Source organism: Platichthys flesus, chromosome 12 (genome assembly GCF_949316205.1).
Source record: "Platichthys flesus chromosome 12, fPlaFle2.1, whole genome shotgun sequence".
NCBI lineage: Eukaryota > Metazoa > Chordata > Actinopteri > Pleuronectiformes > Pleuronectidae > Platichthys > Platichthys flesus.
This window is the reverse complement of record NC_084956.1, coordinates 9,357,586-9,377,132: the sequence shown is the minus strand read 5'-3', so window position 1 is coordinate 9,377,132 and position 19,547 is coordinate 9,357,586. Positions and strand designations below refer to the sequence as shown.

The 19,547-nt window shown below is 41.5% G+C and overlaps 1 protein-coding gene across 6 annotated transcripts in view; it reads left to right on the top strand.

The window, feature by feature from the left end:
• Window positions 1-19,547, top strand: part of kcnma1a (potassium large conductance calcium-activated channel, subfamily M, alpha member 1a) — a 132,870-nt gene that overhangs the window by 63,536 nt on the left and 49,787 nt on the right. For all 6 annotated transcript variants that reach the window (XM_062400895.1, XM_062400900.1, XM_062400901.1 and 3 more), the window contains exons 4-9: window positions 7,115-7,208; window positions 7,794-7,905; window positions 15,176-15,251; window positions 15,728-15,803; window positions 17,444-17,614; window positions 19,278-19,369. In XM_062400895.1, coding sequence (XP_062256879.1) covers window positions 7,115-7,208; window positions 7,794-7,905; window positions 15,176-15,251; window positions 15,728-15,803; window positions 17,444-17,614; window positions 19,278-19,369 — 621 coding nt within the window. The remainder of the gene's footprint in view (window positions 1-7,114; window positions 7,209-7,793; window positions 7,906-15,175; window positions 15,252-15,727; window positions 15,804-17,443; window positions 17,615-19,277; window positions 19,370-19,547) is intronic.

Sequence of the window (19,547 nt, the reverse complement as noted above, 5' to 3'; positions counted from 1 at the left end):
GTGATCGCTGCCAGTACTGAAAAAAAGAAAAAGGCCTTAATGACTAATTAATGGGGTAAGGTGAGAAATATTAGCTGTGAGACAAGCTTGGCAGACTCTGTGTAGGCCATATGAGGATGTCTCCTTCCTCGGGTGTAGATAATACTGCGAGGCCTGGATGTCCATGTAACCTTTAGAAAACTTAATTTGCAGTTGACACCATTCCCGAGAGGCTTCGGATTTAAATCCACAAAGTCTGGCAGTAAGAAATGACTCAATCCCTAATCAAAAAAAAAAAAAAATACATCCAACTAGAGACTACACTCATTCTCTCGCCGAGACGTTCTTTCTCTAAATGAGTGACTTATCAACGTTTGCGCTGCGAAAGGGAGAATATGAAATGTCAACATCACATGCATAGAGAACGAGCTGTACAAACACAAAGCCTCTCCCTTTAGACATAGGAAAATTAGGCTTGTTAATTGCTTTTGGTTTCCGAGCATGAGCACTGGAGTCGTGCGCGGCCCACATGTGTCAACGCTGTGCATTAGTGCGATGGTGGAACCTGTATCATGAGAGGAAAGTGTCGTCCCCCCCCCCCCCCGGCTGTTTTCTGGTAAACGCAGATTCGCCGCCTGAAGCACTGATTGAAGTTTAATGAAATAAATTACTGGACGGATAATTTGCCAATCTGATATATATATATTTTATTGTCCTCTCCGTCCTTTCTGTTTATCAAAGTCACCATGGTGATAAAAAGGCCATTTGCTGTGGCACTTGCCTCATATCCCACAATGCCAAGCGGAAGGGCTATTTTTAGACCACCGCATGAGCTCAGCATGAGCCACACTCACAACACTCAGTTCACTTAATAAATCCCGGAGACATATTCTAATGATTAAAGTGCCTTCATGATCTTTATGGAATTTGTAGCCACGGTGTCGTTTTAAACAAATTCTTCCAGCATGTGACCAATTCAGAATTTTACATGATTACACGGATGGCAAATTAAATCATTAGCAGTTCCCATGATCAGTATTCAGCACATGGATCATGCACGATTACTAATGGTTATGCGTTTGAATTGAATGTTGTTTAAGGATTTGATTTCAAAGCAACTAAAATCACATATCCTCCATCACACGATCCTGTGATTAGTTGAGTTTGAGTTGACTCCACACGTGAACCCCATTGGATGCTGGTTTGAGGCAGACTGAAATAAATAACTCAAATAACTGCTTTCAAACCATTTGAGACGCTCAGTAGAATATATACCTCAGCCAAGGTTCAACAGTCCCCAATGAAACCACATTTAAATTCACTAGATGTGGATTTTTATTTAGATCTACACCAAATTGCACCTTTAAGATATATTTAAAACGTGCCTAAATGTTTTTCATCAATATCAATGAATTATTCTTTGGGATATCAATGAAAATGTCTAAAATATCTCACAATTTCCAAGAAAGTAAAAAGGTATATTCCTGAATCCACCCTTGGATCCTTATCAGCACCGATGTTTGATTGGTTCTTCTGAGACCGATACAACATCCTTCCACAAAAAGTACAAACGGCTCAGTAGTGTTTGCGTAATCCTGCCAATTTATCAGACACGCAAACAGACGATGATATAAGGAAACATAACCTCCTCGGTGTGGTGACACATTAATCAAGATTAATAGGTCGACAACATCCTCAAACTGGAAATTGATTATTGCCCTAGTGCTTTCATGTTTCAAATAATTCACTTTTTCACTGTCTTAGTGCTGTGATTAACTCTGAGGCCGGCTTGAAAATCAAACCATTATTTTTATATTTAGATAAGAATTATAATTCAAAAAAATTTCTCCAGAATTAAGGAATATGTATCTAGGTCCTAAGGGAAACATTTATTTGCCTCTATGAGGCGATTATTACATGATAAATGTACTTTATTGATGGGATTCTTTGCCAATTTAGCTTTGAAAGTTCCGGAAATTAGAAGAAATAAAACTGGCTGTACCAACTTCATTCTCTCAACAAAGTTAATTGTCGTGCTGATAAGGACTTTTCTCTTTTTGCATATGGCCGAAGCTTTTATCTCCTAATTGGTTTGGGTTGAAGAGCGGAGCCATGAAATGTGTGTGTAGCTGTTCTACTGAAACTACCGGCTCCGGATTAAATGAACCCAAAACGAGCGCAACATTTCTCTCGTGCAAATATATCACTCTTTAGTTGTTGTTTTCTTTGCTCATCTTAGATCTAAACTCCTATTTACATTTTTACTGAATCATACAACGTAATAGGTTATAAAGTTTTGGTTCCTGTTAGTGATGTTCTATTTTCACTCACAAACTACTCAAAAATGAATAACATCCTTTGTGGAGGAGAAGCTTGAAGCAAGATGCACGTCATTTGCATTCAAATGAAAAATTGGAACTGTCTATTTTTAGGCTCCCTGGGGGGTTGTACTTGTCCGTGGCCCTTGTAGGTGCTGAAGTTTTTCTTATTTTAGTAATGGTGCCTTGACCTAAATCAATCATTGAAGTACCAACCTGGCCTTCTTTCAGCCCCCCCCCCCCCCCCCCCCACCCCCACCCTGCTGTGTCCCTTGCACGTACATGCTCTACCCTCAGGGGAAATACTGCATTTAAGCCAGATACTCAGTGATTTAGCTCACATCACTTTCTAAATGCACCCATGCCTTTCTGTTTGGGGGGGGTATGCAGCCGACTTGTGCACTGACAAATGAGACGATGAATCTGCAAGATGCTTATGGGTTTACTCGAGTAACAAGACATTTGTGAGATGGGAGGAATGAGTCAGATTTTGTGTGTTGTGAGCATCAGTCAAGCTGGCAGCAGTGAGTAAGTGTGTGTGTGTGTGTGTGTGTGTGTGTGTGTGTGTGTGTGTTGTTGCTCTTGTTTGCTCAGAGGGCAACCTTTCTGTTGCTCCTGCAGCTACAGCCAAGGTCATGTGCAGGCTAATCAAGGGCTGGCTCCAGCCGACTGACTGAAGGTGTTGAGGACTATTTTTAGCGCATCATCACCAACATGCTCCTCTGCCCTTGTAAACAAATGAGTTTTACCTTCTCTGCCCGTTTGGTCCGGAGGCAGAGTTCCTCATCAGACAAGGTCAACGTGTGGGAAACATTTTATGTCCCGAAAAATTGCACGTGCTCTGCAGCCTTCCTGCAGGCAGTCCCTGTTCTCTTGTGTGTGTGTCAGACTACGAGGGTGCCCATGTGTGTTTGGTGGTGCGAGGTTACTGAAGTAAAAGTACAACTATATGGACAGTACTTAAAAAAGTACTTTCAAAACCAAAGTGTTTTGCTTCACAAAAGTGCAAATGCCAGATCCTCAATAAATCAATAAAACAGATAAACAATAAATTATTAAAAGAAGCAGATAATAAATCAGCAACCAAATGAGTTAAAGTAATCATGTACTTGCTTTAAAATATACTAGTATTAAAAGTAAAAGTACTTCCTGAATGTATATTATTCCCTAATTTTCTGAATAAACCTACTTAAATAAAGTACCAATACATAAATAATATACAGTAACAAAGTAAAAGCATCTTGTTACATGTAACCTTAGAATTGGGTCAAAGAAGGATTATTGCGATGCAAGCATTCACATGTGAAGAGTAAAGTTTGTCACAGAAGATCGTGAATCTGTTGGCAATCTATAAGTTGCCTGAAACAAAAACATTGTGCCCCATATACAGTTTACTAAGTGTATATAGACAAATTGTCTCCCGTTCCCCTGGGAGCTTTATCCTTTCCTTTTTTACTTGTCATGTCCTCCTTCCTCCCTTCCCCTCGTACAGCCTCTATCTGTGTCTCTCTCTTTTTGTTCTCACCTCTCTCCTCTTCCCCATAAGGAAGCCTGGAGTTACCCCAGGCTGTGCCGGGGCTCAAGGAGAATTGTGGTGGTCAGATCTATTTTCTGCAGGACACTGGTGTTTAAAGTGACATTGAAACACCTGTACACTGTGATGACATCTAATACAATGGCCCTGCAGTGCTGTAACTGCCTCACATTTGTAAGACTAAGCTGTAGTTGTTCACCCCTTGCTACTTGGTTTAAAGGGTATAGTGTTACCGGTGCACTTGGATATGACCTAACACACATGTTTAATGCATCTTGGTATTTCCTTTTCATATCAGTTCCCTTTGTTGTGGCACAAGAACAAACAGTTTTTTAACCATGACCTCATGTCTATTTCTTGATCCCTAAAATAACACGAGATTATAATGCTTAGTTTGACCAGTTAGTTGATGAGTGCACTCTGAGATCAGACTCAAATCTGGGCTGTGCCACACATCGACGTTGGTCACATCACTTATTGAAGTCACACTGATGCCGGCTCTGGACGTGTGCTGCAGAATCATCCAATAGGAGCCCATGGACACTGGGGCTAACTCATATAGGCCATAGTTGTTGTTGTAGGTGTGTTGTATTAATCTTATTCTTATGGAGCTTTTTTAACTGACAAAAGTTGCTTCCTGTGGTTAGAACCACAGTTGATGATGGAGAGTGAACCAAACCAGCAGTATTTTGGGCTGTAAAAAAGGACTAATATTTATGAGTGTGTGCAGCATGGTGCAGATCCAAATAAAAATCTGGATCCAGTGAATTTAAATGGTGTTTCATAAGGGAACTGTAGGAAAAATGATGACTCACCATTAAGCAGTCTGTGTGTAGGTGATGAGTCATGAATCTACACACACATTTGGTTTCTTGCCCCAACTATTTAGTTTTCTTTCTGTAGAGTTGTGTTTAATAAGTATTAGAGCATCATGCATTCCATATGTTGAATAACTGTCAATGACTGTTATTTGTTCAACTTTTTAGAATCCAAGTCATCATTTGTATTTAGTTTTAAAAGCTCCACATTCATAGACTTGGGGAACCTCTCCCTTCCTGTACTGCTGATCTCTATTTACCGTTGTGCTCCTGAGCTTCACAACTGGAGGTCTGCTTAATGTATCCTCCCACTACTTCAGCTAATGATAAGCTTTACTATAAAATAACAACTACAAAAAGGACCAATTAAAAGCCTTTGCTGTGTGCCGCCATGCTGGCCGTTATTAAAGATGCTTTGGGTCCCATGACTGTATATGAGCAATTATTCCAAATTAGGCCAGAGCTCGGCCCGAGGGGAATCTTCACAGTGTCCACTCCAAATGGTGTCTTCAGTGTGGGCCATCTGTGTGTTTGTATATACACTCATATATGCATGTAAGTGAATTTGTATTATGTGTATGTGCCCACTCTTGCCCACAGATCTCTAAGGGTTAGACGAGGTTGTACTTTCAAATCAGGCCGGGGGAGTGAGTGAGGACTGTGTGTAGATGTGTGTGTGTGTATATGAGATGCCTGGAGACTATATTAAGAAAAAGAGGACATTAAGTCACTCAAGCAATGCTGTGTTTGTGTGATGTGTGTGTGTATAGGCTGAATGTATGATTCATGACAGGTTTGTTTTAGCATGCTTGTTTAGTTTGATGCCTGGAGACTCACGTGTAGACACTGGTGGCGAGTAAATAATTGAGTATGTTGGCAGGATCAATGTTTTCTCTACCAACGGGCTCACGAGCGAATTAAACTGTGTCCAAACTCTGAAGATGCCTTCGAAACCAAATACCACAACCTTTTTTTTTTTTTTAAACAATGGCTTTATAAACAGATTCATTCTAATTATCCCGGACATCGGATTTTACATCATCCTAAAGATCACATCAATCCCGAGGCTTTGCTCCAGACAGATATCACACTCATGAATTAGAAGCTGGATCATCCTCTCGGAGCGATACGTCTCGCCTGGCACGTCCGTACGCGGTCATCCATTATAATGGATCAGAATGTTTGATGTTAACTGGAAGATGATTAAGCCTCGCTGCTCTCTCTACCTCTGGAGGTTGTCATTATGCACCAAACTCTGGATCTCCCGCCATACCCCTATGGGCTCCGTGCATACAAACGTATACCCTCATGGTTAATTTGAATGTATGGGAAACTGTGTACTCTTTTAATAGCCCCGTGTGTGTTCCCTTGCCATCCCATACATTCCCACAGGTCGCCTATAGCCAGTCAAACCATATTGCATATTCATGGTTTTTTCTACCCCCCCCCCCCGCTGTGGGATTTCTTCATTACTTGAGAGCAGAACGCTATAGGCCCGTTACCATAAGAAGAATGAGGTGGAAGCGCAGCCTCTTATTGCTTTTCATGAAACCACTCACAAGCTAATGGTTAATCATCACAGGGGAAACATGAAGATGGATCATCCAGATCATTGACGGCTCATTTGTCATCGTCTGAGGTGATGCTTTAAAAAAAACACATTAAATGGAGATAGCTATAAAGTCTGTTTTCTTTCATGGGAGAAAAAAATCGGTTGGAATGTTTGTGTTTGACAGAAACTGAATTTACTGTCACATCAAAGCAGCTGCTCTTAAAAAACAGTTTCTGTTTATGATGCAGCCGTTTCATCACGTGACTGACTGCACAGCTAGGTTTGTCACCCCCTAGATTTCACAAGAGCAATCGCAGGGTGCTCCTTATGAAATCCTTAAATGTTACGATTAATTCAAATTAAGTATCACTGTTTTTAATCCTATTTAATCATGGAAATCATAGAAATTGATAGGTTTTTCTGTAACGGGTATACAGATCTCTCCTCTAATGTTTTGCTAATATTTAACATATTAAAAAATATTATTTTTAATACAGCGACTACAGATGTCACCTGTATTAGCGAGACATACTCAAAATTAAAATCAGAATCATATTTGTTGCCATGTAGGTTTTCCACACTGAACTTTCTCTCAGGTGTTTGATGCATAACAAAGAACAGCAAATTATAGTACGTCACAAAAGGAGAAAGTTAAAGTCAGGAGCAAGAGCCAAATGTTAAAAAATGTAATCTATCAAAATAAAAGTAAAGCAGTTATTAAAATGTGTACAATATGAAAATACTGAAATACAAAAAAAAATCACATTCATTACACGCACAGTTCCCAGTTTTGTTAATATGTGAGTTTATCATCATGTTAGTACAACTCAGTTCATGGATATTTAACCTTTTAATAATGTTGTGTTCTCTCTCTCTCTCTCTCTCTCTCTCTCTCTGTGTCTCTGCTCTCCAGTCCTATAGAATCCTGCCAGAACTTCTACAAAGACTTCACGCTACAGGTCGATATGACCTTTAACGTCTTCTTCCTCCTCTACTTTGGCCTACGGGTAAGCTGGAGCATGCGCATGCACACTCATTCAATCACGGATACTGTTTACTGCACAAAGTTACAGACCTGAATGCAAACAGCACACACGCAGCAATCTGAGCATCATATGAAAGAGTCAAATCTGTCACTTGTTTTAAAATATCTCTGGATGTTTTCTTGTACTTCACATAATGAAGAATATACCTTTTCAAACTTTGAGAAAAAAATAATTTGACTGTATTTTAACGAGGCGACCAACTCTGCTTACTCACAAAGACACTTTAACTTGTGTTACCGCAGCCGTCAGTCTGAAGTGACACTGTTGTGATACAGTTGCCAGAGCAGCGTTCCAACGCAAAACCCCGACATCCCAAATGAATGAGCACATAACAAATAAAGTCATAAGCTGCTTACACAACACAACCAGACGTTTGTTCGTTTGACTCAGCAAGTGTGGAGTGAGGCCCTTGTCATTCTTTACAGTGTGTCAGCGATGCCAGGGGAAGAGGCAGCGTGCACTTTGACTGGTGGTCTGCGCTGGCGTCTCTTTGTGTGAAACCGAAATCCAGTTGTCACTCTGAATATTTATTCTCCTTCTCGACAGTTCATAGCGGCCAACGACAAGCTGTGGTTCTGGCTGGAGGTCAACTCCGTGGTCGACTTCTTCACTGTTCCTCCTGTGTTTGTCTCCGTCTACTTAAACAGAAGCTGGCTCGGTAAGTCTGTGTATCTCCAACTCACGAATCCATTATCTCCCTCTCTTCTCTCTTTCCCCCCATTTTCTTCATCAGCTCCACCAACCCCTGCCCCTTCTTTTTCAACTCTTCCTATCTCTCCCTCTGCCTGCCACTCCACCCCCCTCCTCCCCGTCTTCCCATTACTGGGAGTGTGTCTCCGAGGCCCTGGTGCTCGGGGATGCTTCCCTCATCATTGAAAGTGACAGGGCTGACTTCCTCTGATGTTTTCGGGGGAACCCAGACACACAGAACAGAGTGGATGGCCTAATGGTAGCGAGAGTGACTCACAATCGGGCTGGACTTGGGCGAATGTCCTGTGCGGTGGAGCACTCGCACCTGGAACAGCCCATTGTGATCCATAACTGCCATTTAATGGGCTCATTCACACTTTCATGGGAACGATGGACACGCAGAAGCATGTGTCCTCCCAAAATAACCAAACACGCACATTCTTGCATGAGCACACTGGAAAACACCCTAACCTGTATTACATAACGACCTACTTACAGGGCATTCATAGTGTTGTGTCCTAAATTACACTGCAGCAACAAGGGTTGTTTTTTCTAGCTGTGTTCTTTTTTTGTTTGCGCTGCTCCTCTTCCCATTTATAATACTGCCTTCCACTGTTATCCTGAATTGCAGAAACTCAGCTAAATGCTAATCCCTTGTCAATAGAGGCATGACGTTGGACCACCAAGCCTGTCAATTCAGAATACCATATCAAATGTAGTTGAAGGAGTTGTGGTACTCAAAGCAAAAGACATACAGAACATTTGATTAAAGACTTGTTAGTGAACAGAAATACACATCAAATGCCTATGAAGCCAAACAGTGACTTTTAAATGGACACTCCCTCCAAAGAAACTAAAGGAAGGCCAGTCAGTCACTCCTTCCATTAATAAACCTAAGAAATTAAAGTTTGGATTAAAGACTGATTATGGCTCGGAACTGCAACTATTTTAATAATTTATTTAGGTACTTTTCAAGAAATTAGGTCACATATTGACAGATTAAAATTTTAGATTTTGTTGTGTTATTTTAAGCTGCCTTCACATATGAAATGAGATGCGTCCATCTCAAACAATATGCACCATAATCCACATATTTACATTAGGTCCTTTACGTTGACATAGTTGTTAAGCAATACCACCACTAGAGGGTGGCACAGAGACGAGAGTTTCTGACAACAACAAACATGGCGACGATGGAGGAGTTTGAAAAGGAGGCAAACATCGACTGCTTTGGGAATGACGGTGGATCACCTCACCAACTCACAGAGTTTCTTCTTAAAACGTGTTCAATATGGTGAAATTTACTCCTCATGTATTAAGGTCATGTCGCTTTATCTGGTAGGCTGCCCTCCATTGATCTCAGGTGGTACTGCTCCGAGTTTTCTGTATTTGTTAGCTTCAGAGAATGGGCATAGATACAGAAGGGGTCCATGTTGAGCATTAATGATACATTGCTGTCATTAATATCTTTGGAAGACGTTTAATTTCCTCTTTCTTGACTTTACAAGGACCAAACGTTTAATAATTCAATTTAGAAAACAAGCAGCAGATAATCAATAAGTAATAATAATAAATAATAAAACTAATAATCATTAGTTTCAGCCCCATTGTAGATTGTCTGGCCTGTTTGTTGGACTCCAGAGTTTTTGCCCCGTTCGACTTTTCGTTGAAGCAATGTTAAGTTCAGCATTAACCTTGTAGAGAAAAATGTTAGAATCCCTGATAAAATAAGATTGGCGGTACCAGACTGTCAGAGATTCTAGGATGTGGGAGACACCCTCCGCCCCGCTGTGTATCTTCCTGTCTTCTTGTTAAATGCCCACTTGAATCACTTAACTTGTGAAGTTATTTGAGACTCTCTCTAACTTGTCTGATCTGAAGGTTGATGAGGCTTTGTTTAAAAAGAAAAAGCTGGTTAATAAAGTAGATATGTGGCCCAGTAATGTGGTCTCTGGTTTTCCTGATGGAAGGTTTCCTCAACTCCTCTTCAGAAGTTAACAGTGGGTGCTGGGGCCTTGATGAGGATGATGAAAGACTGTGAAATTGTGGTCTGGCTACCACCTGACATTCTGTGATGAATAAATACCTGTGAGTATTAAATATCCGGTGTCTGGGGTTGATGCGGAAAGCTAAACCGCCTTTTATTTACTATTCAGCCACGGCGTTGCTTTGCATAAACAGGACAGAAGGAGTGTGAAGCTATTGTTTTTTAATAGATGCCCTAGATTCATGTGCTGTTCGACTGCATTCCTATTTTTACTACTCTAAGTCTGAAAAGGGAAGAATCTTGAAGTCTGTTTACTGGAGGACAGCATCTCGTGCAAACATTCGTGCCATTTTTTTTGTTGCAGTGTTGGACATGTATAACCACAGCACAGAGGGCAGTAGGGTAACACAACTCCCGCCTGCATTGCTTAAGTGTGTGTTTATCGGCGGTGTGCGTTTTCCACGTGTTAAAGGCTACATGGTGTTGCAGTTATAAAATTAACCGTGTGAAGGCCTTGGGTTGGATCCAGTGTGGCCTAACAGGCTGGTGATAGCTTGCAGAATACTAATGGGACCAGTGGATGTGTCTGTTAATATTCAGGGTACAGGGAGCCGGGGCTGGAATCGTGATTAGCTGCTTGTACACTGTGTTCATATGGAGATGGGGGACGTATAGTGCCATGTCTTGACAGGAACAAAAGCACAATTCATTGAAGTAAAAGTCTAAAAGGGAAAATGACACCAATTTATGGTTAGTTAATCTTCACCTACTCTGAGATGGCAATGTCTGACAGTCAGTGACAGGTAAATGACATGAAACTACTCTATAGTAAGCGTGACACAGCCAGAACAGATTTCCTCATAATCAATAAACCAATCCATAACTGCTGTTACTTTCATGTTGTGTTTTTCACTCAGTTTAACCAGCACCCGGCCCATATCGCTTAAATCCCCGTCTCCCTTCATTGGCTGCCAGTAAAATTTACTATTGATTTTAAGATCCTTTTGATAACTTTCATAGCTCAGCACAGTCTGACCTCCAGTTATATTACTGAGCCTCTAACTCCCTATGCTCCAAGCTGTGGCCTAAGATCCAGCCAACACTTGCTAGTAGATCTTATAAAGCTGGTAACTAAGGTTGAACTGTTTTTTTTCACTTCAGTGCCCCAAGGCACGGGAACTCTGCGCCTGAGGAGATTAGACTTACCACCAGTGTCTTAAAATCATTGCTTGAAACATATTCTTATATTTAAGTCTTTTAAAGACCGATCTTCACTGGTTTTAACAGTTCTTTTTTGTTTTTTTCTTATTTGTGTTTTGTTAAGCTATGCAGTTAACAGTAAACAAGGAATGACTTAAACGTGTCATTTACGGAATCAGGAATTGTGCTCTGATGTTGTAAATATAATCAGCCTCTTTATGTAAATAGCGGTCCCTGACTTAGAAAAATCCATCTGCCACTGATTATTATTAATATCGTTGTATTGTTCCCCAATTTGCTTTGATAGAGGCATGCCAGGGTGGTTAACAACGTGTTTTGTGCTCCGTGTTCCCAAAGGATTTGTCCATATTTGCTTGTAATACATCATAATTACACTACCTCTCATTTCCTGCATGAGGGGACAAATGCAGATCCAGTGAAGGTGAGCTTAGAAATTACAAAAGACCAGTAATAGGCTGGTGGCCCTGTTCTGAGTGGAGCTATATCCGCCCGTGCGCTCCACATCCGAAGAAGTCCACGCTGTGTGCATTTGAAGTTATGCTCTCTCTGCCACTGCAAATTGGACATTGATTAAGAGGAGGGGAACGATGTGCGGCGAATGTAAGAGGGCATGCAGAGTTCTTCCCTGGAAAAGGGAATTAATCTCCTTTAACTACTTGAACCGAGCATTGCTCCCAAGAGAGTCCCAGCAGTGTGGGATTAGCATTTGGCTGTTGAGAGATGCTAGTGTGGCTACTGAGCCCCAGCTCTCATCAGCCGGCCACTTTACTTCACGCTCTCCTCCTTAATCACTAAAACCTGCAGGGAACTGATACGAGGGTTTGGGTTATTTCAGGAAAATCTAATATCGGCATTTAAAAAATAATAATGACATCTAGATTTTTGTTTTCTGAACCTTAAATTGTGTTGATGTTGTGTACTGGCTCTCAGGATGTAAAGTACAGTAGCCACCAGGCAAGGCTGAGATTACAACTCGCTACTGCCCCCTAGTGGTGCTTTAGCGTGTTGTATTTTGATCCCATATGCTGCAGTTGATCCCATGTGTTTTCCTCCTGAAAGAGGCCTACTGTACCTGACATGGGCACGAGTGCATCTGCCTTATATTGCCCTTCAGTCACCTGTGCACCTTCAGGGGAGGGACATTTGTGGGAAATTTAAGCCTCTTTGCTGCAGCCAGGCGAGTTCATTAGTTTGCAATGCCCTGCCTGAGTGTTTGCATTATTGTACAGGCAATGAGTGGAGTTACATATCCCTGAGAGGGAAAAAAATGAAAAAGGATTTTGAGTGTCTATACATCAACGTGTTTGTACCATTTATACATGTGTGTGGATGTAGGGAAGTGTAGTGTGGTATAATCTAATCCTGGCTGAGTGGACTGTCAGTATTATCCCAGATGAACAGCCCAGTCGGCTGCTCTGCCAGCACATGTGACACGTGTGAAACTCAGGCTCAAAAAGCCTCAATGAAGTAACAGTGGGCACAGAATAGGAAAAAAATAATTTTTGAATGAGCATCTGTCTGTTTACACGTGCCTGTGGGCTGTGTGCTCTTGTACAGCGATCTTTGTGAGGACCAGTTTGAGCCTACAACCTGCAGAGCTAGAACATTTTTGGAGATTGAGGACCTTAAGGCCGGTCCTCACTTTGTGAACCCCTTTAATGGACTCTTTGGGTGTAAAGGCTTGGTATTAGGGTTAGAATTAGGTTTGGGTTAGGTTAAGGGTTAGGCAGTTAGTTTGGATGGTTAGGGTCAGGGGCTAGGGAATGCATTATGCCAATGAGTGTCCTCACTAAGACAGCTCTACAAACATGTGTGTGTGAGTACAAGAAGCTTGAAAATGTGTGTGAAAGAGATTTCCTCATTCATGAACATGTGCTCAGAGGACCAGAATTTCCTTGAGACTTTGGCAACATGCAAACACACACACATGATCTGTGCTGCTATGTTTGTGAATACGCTTTAGTAACTTCTGCTGCATTCACATCCTCTGTAGGCAAATAACATGCTTAGTTCCGTGAGACCAGATTTTTGTCCCCAGATGGGAAGCAAGTCCCCGAATGTGATTCCAAAGTGTTGAATGTGCACACACAACTGCACACACACAGATGTACACAGTGGGCACAAACACAGATGCTTCACACTGGATGAGAATTACTCAGGTCCCAGTGGCTTTCATCACTGCTATTCTTGTGTATAATTCCTCTATATATACCCATATAGTTCCTACTTATTTATATAAATGTTCCAGCAGATATGTATCAATTGACAAAGGCCCAGAGCTTAGACAAGCACCACCTGCACCCTTCTAAATATAGCTGCCTTTCAAAATCCTTTTGTTGCCAAATATAAGCATACACATTAACATGATTCATATTTCTTATTTGATCTTGATGTTTAATTGAACCACTGAAATCTTTCCTCAGCCCTTTTCACAGTTTGACTCAATTTGTTAGCCTTTTTTTCAAAGAATGATTAGAATTGGAAGTTCACCTCTTCTTTACATGACTTGTCACAAACGTCTTAGTTTGTATATAATAACGTCAAACAGGATATTCCTACTTTGGAAGTCAACGGCCTTCTGGTTTGAAAAGTAGATCCTTAATCTGACAGAAGTTTTTCCGTGTCAGACACAGTTGTTTGAGATTCCCCTGTGGAAACAGGACACTCATTTTGAAATCAGGGATTATTGTTTTTTTGTTCTGCATCATTTCCATTTCTGATAATCCATGGCAGCGTTCGGGATTTCTTTCTATTTTTTTTGGAGCCTGTTTTTTTTAAACAGGCTCAAGGCAGCTTTGATGATGGGAACAAAGCTCCTGAAGGGTTAATAGTAAATCACATCAAAGGGGAATGAAAAAGGTAAATCTGTTTGAGTTTGGGGATTATAGACAAAAAAAATCTATCTTTATTAGAGCTGACATTTTTCACACAGGGACACAAGCCCTGGCGAGAAGGACATGATGAGACAAACCATACAATTCTTTTTTGTCTGCAGGAGTGACCACCAATTTATTTTGCTTTAAACATAGATTTTATTACCAGTGGTGTGGATTAGAAGAAGACATCGAGGGGTCTTGCTGTTACTGGGTCTTTTTTCCAGAGGCGCTTTTGGATCGCTGATTTTTTAATCCCCATCTTGACCTTCGGAGGAAAGGAATCCCTCGTGTCGCATTTCGTCTAAAACGATGATTCCTTCGAGGTTTCTCATGTACCGACGCACTCCTAGCGATGCTCCTGTGGAGACGCCCCAAGAGACGTGGCGGCGAAAGAAGTCCTCTAGCGATATCTTTCAGAACGGGTACAGGGTGAGGCAGGGCCATCATGGGCAGGAGGACAGAGGAAGGCATTCAGTCTGGGCCGGTTTACTGATCCTCTCCAGCTGGGGTAAGGGCATTCATGTCAGCATCCAGTGTGTGTGTGCGTTAGCTGGACATGTCCTCAGAATCTGGTTTCATATGAGGAGTGACCGAGAGGATCAAGCTGGTTGGTTTTGAAACGTGTTTGGTGACAAGCATAGGGCCACTGTCTTATATTTGCAAGTGTTACACTGAGTTTTTCCGTTTGGGTTTACGTCACTTTTCGTCACTCAAACTGACAGAGAGAGAGAGAATCAAGAACTCGCACACACACACACACACACACACACACACACACACAAACCTTCCATTGGGATCTGTCGTGTTATGTAAGACAAAGAGGCAGGTGTCACATTGTTCCATAATCCCTCAGCGAGCTGCTCTTGGATTTGTGTAAAGTAGGAAACACAATGTTCTGCATAAATTATTAGGAGTAACACGTATATTTCTTACATCATCTTCCTGTGTCTTACAAACTATATTTTGCTTCCTATGGTGCTCTGTGACGCTCAAGCACTGAAGAAAAACATATGGACCACAGGGTACAAGCTGATACAAGCTGATACAATCTGATAGAATGCTAATAATCGTGAGATAATCATTACATGTTCTCTATAAATGCATTTTCTAATCTCTGCTCTTCTCTCCCACTCTCTGTCTCCTCTCTCTCACAGGTTTACGATTCTTGAGGGCACTGAGATTGATACAGTTCTCGGAAATCTTACAGTTTCTGAATATCTTAAAAACAAGGTGAGAATAAATCTCTCTCCTCGTTCACAGGAAACTCGTCCAATCTCCATCCGATCGCCTCTTCACTGTTATTAGCTCTGCAGCAGCCTAACAGGCAGTGGAGTTAGAGTCGAGAAACTGGAGGAAGAGTTCATTTTAAGTTCTGTACATCACGTGGCATTGTCAGAAATTCAAAGGCACACTTTTAGTATAATAAAATAAATAATGGTGGGTTATACATTGTCACAATATATGTAATCATAATACTATACATGCAAAATCTGTACAGGTGCATGTACTGCAAATTACTTAATTCAAACTATTATCACAATTCTGTTTGTAATTGGGATTATCCTTTTCATTATTTCGATAGTATAGTATTTCTATAGTAGTTGTAGTATTAGAAGTATATAGTAATTTAGTCCAACCTCAACCATCTTGGCTCTCACTACACGACTAATTTATCCTACTAATATTCTTCTTCTCCTTCCATTTAGCAATTCCATCAAGCTGGTTAACCTGTGCTCCATCTTCATCAGCACATGGCTCACAGCTGCAGGATTCATACATTTGGTAAGTGGACAGATGTGAAGGCCCAGTGGGGTCCAGTGATTAATGAGCCGGAGAGAAAGGTCACTGACAAACTGACGGGTCCAACAACACCGGGGCACCTGGTGCTTTTAACACACTCCTTCAATTGGAAGGAACGACAGTGTAATGACATTGTTTCACACTATTCCATGTTGGGATGCACTGTCCCAACTATTAAACAGCCAATAAAGATTTTGTAACTTAAATGCTATTTGACTATAGCTATTTCTGATCTGAGAAAAGTGGCTTTGTTTATTCCAAATATAAAATGTGTCTACTTTACTCTGTGGACCTCATTAGAAAACTTTTATATATAGTTATTATTATAATAACTCAGTGGCTGTCCATAGTGGTAGAAACATTGGATTCCATAAATACATTAAAAAAGGAACGAGATGAAATGTGGATAAGTTACAGCCAAACTTCTTCTGCTTGATAAATATAGTTTTACCTCCGGTATTGATCGGTGCATCCCCAGGATGCGGTCATGAATAGGAAGTGGATCAATTATCACTAAAAGTCAGAGGGCAAACAACAAAGTGAGTGGCTGGTCATATTGTGCAGGTCAGCAACAACTGAGGGTAAAATAGAGAAGGTCATCCACTAATTGGAAGGTCAGTAGTTTGATCGGGCTCCAGTCCAAGTTCACTGAGATACTGAATCCCCCAAAACTGCCCCTGATGATCTACCAGCAGTATGTGTGTCTGTGTATTCTAGAGAAGCCCTATGTAAAGAAGAAGTTCTGTATGAACATGTGTGTGAGGATAAATGTGACCTGCACTGCAAAGTGCTAAATAAATACAGGACAATTTACCATTTCATGTGAAAAATAAATAACTTCACAGAGATTAATCCAGACTCCAATATTTTAATCATCCTACATATGATGCAACAATTTGTAATGCTGTGGATTTAAATCAAAGATTAATTCAACGTGATTAGTAAAATCAAAAAACACATAATGGTTGTCCTGGCCAGATTAACTGGCTTTCAAACTAGAAAGTCAAAACAAAATACTTATTAAACTAGAATGGCAGCGCATACCTCGGCCAAGCACACGACCATAGATATCAGCTCACTAAATTTGCCAGATTTTTTTTCATCAAGAACCATGAATTATTCCCTTGGAAAATGGGAGAAATGTTGAAAAATGCCTCATATCAAAATCTTGACCCAAACCAAATCCTTCCACCTTCCAGATTTATGAAAATTCATAAATTTGTTTTGTTTTTGTGTAATCTTGCTTACAAAACTGCAAAAAAAACAACAAAGGGTGATAACATAACTTCCTTGAGCGGGAAAATTTAAACAAAAATATAATTATTGAAATATATTGTGTTTTAAGTGTTTCAAAATGTGTTTTCTGTACACAAAGTAAACAACTTGTGTAGTTGCAGCTCTGCTCCAGCATTAAACAGTTTTAACCACTAGATGGTAGCATAAGCTCAATATATAATATCATACACAGCTCATACTCAGATTAGTGCATGAGCACATGAAGCTGGTTTTAATCAGACTCAATGAAATAGTTTCTTTTCATTGCAAAAAAAACTTTGTTTACAAATCAGCGTTCGGAGTCAAATCTAATTATCTTTCTCTCCATCTGCGATTTTCCATTTCAGGTGGAAAACTCGGGGGATCCTTGGGAAAACTTCCAAAATTCCCAGTCACTTTCCTACTGGGAATGTGTCTACTTGCTGATGGTAACCATGTCCACGGTTGGCTACGGGGACGTCTATGCAAAAACCACCTTGGGGCGTCTGTTCATGGTCTTCTTCATCCTCGGTGGATTGGTAAAATCCAGCTTTTTCTCCCCTATCCCCCCCTCTCCCTTCCTCCTAAACCCGACCCCTGTTCCCCTGTATCCCCCAAAGTGATGCATATTGGCCAGGGAATGAACAGTTACATTTAATACTTTTACTATTATATGTATATTCTAGCTTTGTTTTAGTTATAAACTGTTAGAACGATGCTGCATGTACCAGTAATTTATTTGGTCACAGTTGTAACCTTCTGTATCTTGTCTGCTGTAGTCCCAGTACCATGTGCTCCTTCGTCCCCCCTCCCCTCAAGTCTCTTTCCCCGCATACCTTCGATTAGAGTATAAGCTTTTCTGTCTGATAATGTTGTTACTGTTCTCTTAAAAGCAGTTGCGGTTTCAGGACCCCCCCCCCCCTCCTGTGTCTCTTCCCACAATTCCAACAAACACAGGGGCAGGGAGATGAAGCTTAGGCCAGCCTGACTGTTACCATAGCAACAGCAGTCTCCCACCCCCCCCCCCCCCCCCCTCTCACCTTCCTCTGATCTGTCGGGCCGCCGCCATTATAGTTACTCGCACACGAGCGCGGCGCACACACCTGTGAGCACTCACACACACACACCTGCACACACTCGCATACCAAATATCCTGTCTCCTCCATCTTCTCCCGCAAAAAAAAAAAAAAGAAAAGAAACGGAAGATCCAGCCAAATCGCAGTTACCGCGTTCGGCCATTACCGCTCGGCACTGATGACCTGCAGCTGCGCCGACGTGTACCGTGTCGTGGCCATGGTGATAGGTTGTGTGTTTTCCTCGGTGTTGAGAGCTCTGGAAGTCTTTAGGCTCGGGCCTCAAGCTGCTTCCTATCAACGGCAGTGGCTGAATAATGACTCCCGGCTGCGGATACTTCCAGGGCCCGGAATCATTTCAAAGCCCACGTCATTTCACATTATCCCCCCCCCCCCCTGCTAACGTATAGGTTAACTCTGCGAGCATGAGATAAGTGCGTATTTACAATGGGAAGTCTTTGTATTTCATTGGAGATGTAAGCGCAGATGAGCAGTGTCAGCGAGCGCCCCCCCCGTTGTTAGCCGGTAAACTTAAACGTGACCCCCCCCCCGCCCACCCCCGTCCCCCCCGTCTTGCGTGAAAGGGCTGTAAACCTTTTGCAAAATGCATCCAGCTCATTTTCCAGCCCAAACTAAACAAAAATGAGTCTTAATGTGTTTTGCAGCTGCGGACCATCAGGTGGGCCTATTCAAATCAACCTGCCACATCCTCTGTGTTTGTTGGACAAAACATGGCACATAGGTTTTTTTATTTAACTCTCCCTCAGCTCTCAAACGTCTGCTGTCCGGAAAAGGTTGCGGGGTGCTAATCGCAGACTGAGCTCTCATCAGCTGTGACAAAAATTTCTCGCCCACCGACTAAATCTCCTGCTAAACTGGGGCTATTTCTTTCTCAACAGCTAAATTATAAAAAAACAAATTTTGCTATATTTGAAAGTCTCTCTCATTCATGGGAAGTTCAGCAAGCCTCTACAGACAATGAGAGAGTTTCTCTTTCATTTCAATAGCAGATTAATAATCTTCCCCGCTCAAAAAATCTGGACTCATGCACCAGTTCTCTCCACCCTCCACTCTGTGGCGTAGTAGTCTCTTTTTTAGTCTCTTCTTCTGTCTCCTATCTTCTCCTTAGGCCATGTTTGCCAGCTACGTCCCTGAAATCATAGAGTTAATAGGAAACCGCAAGAAATATGGTGGTTCCTATAGTGCGGTTAATGGGAGAAAGTAAGTATTCCAGATGGTTCTGCTGTTTTTCTGTGTGCGGTAGAACCCTCTCTGCATGCCTTTTTCTTTTTTCTGTTCCATGCATGTAGGCCATGTTTGCTCGCTACGTGCCAGAAATTGCTGCTCTCATCCTTAATCGGAAGAAATACGGAGGGAGTTATAACTCGACACGAGGCAG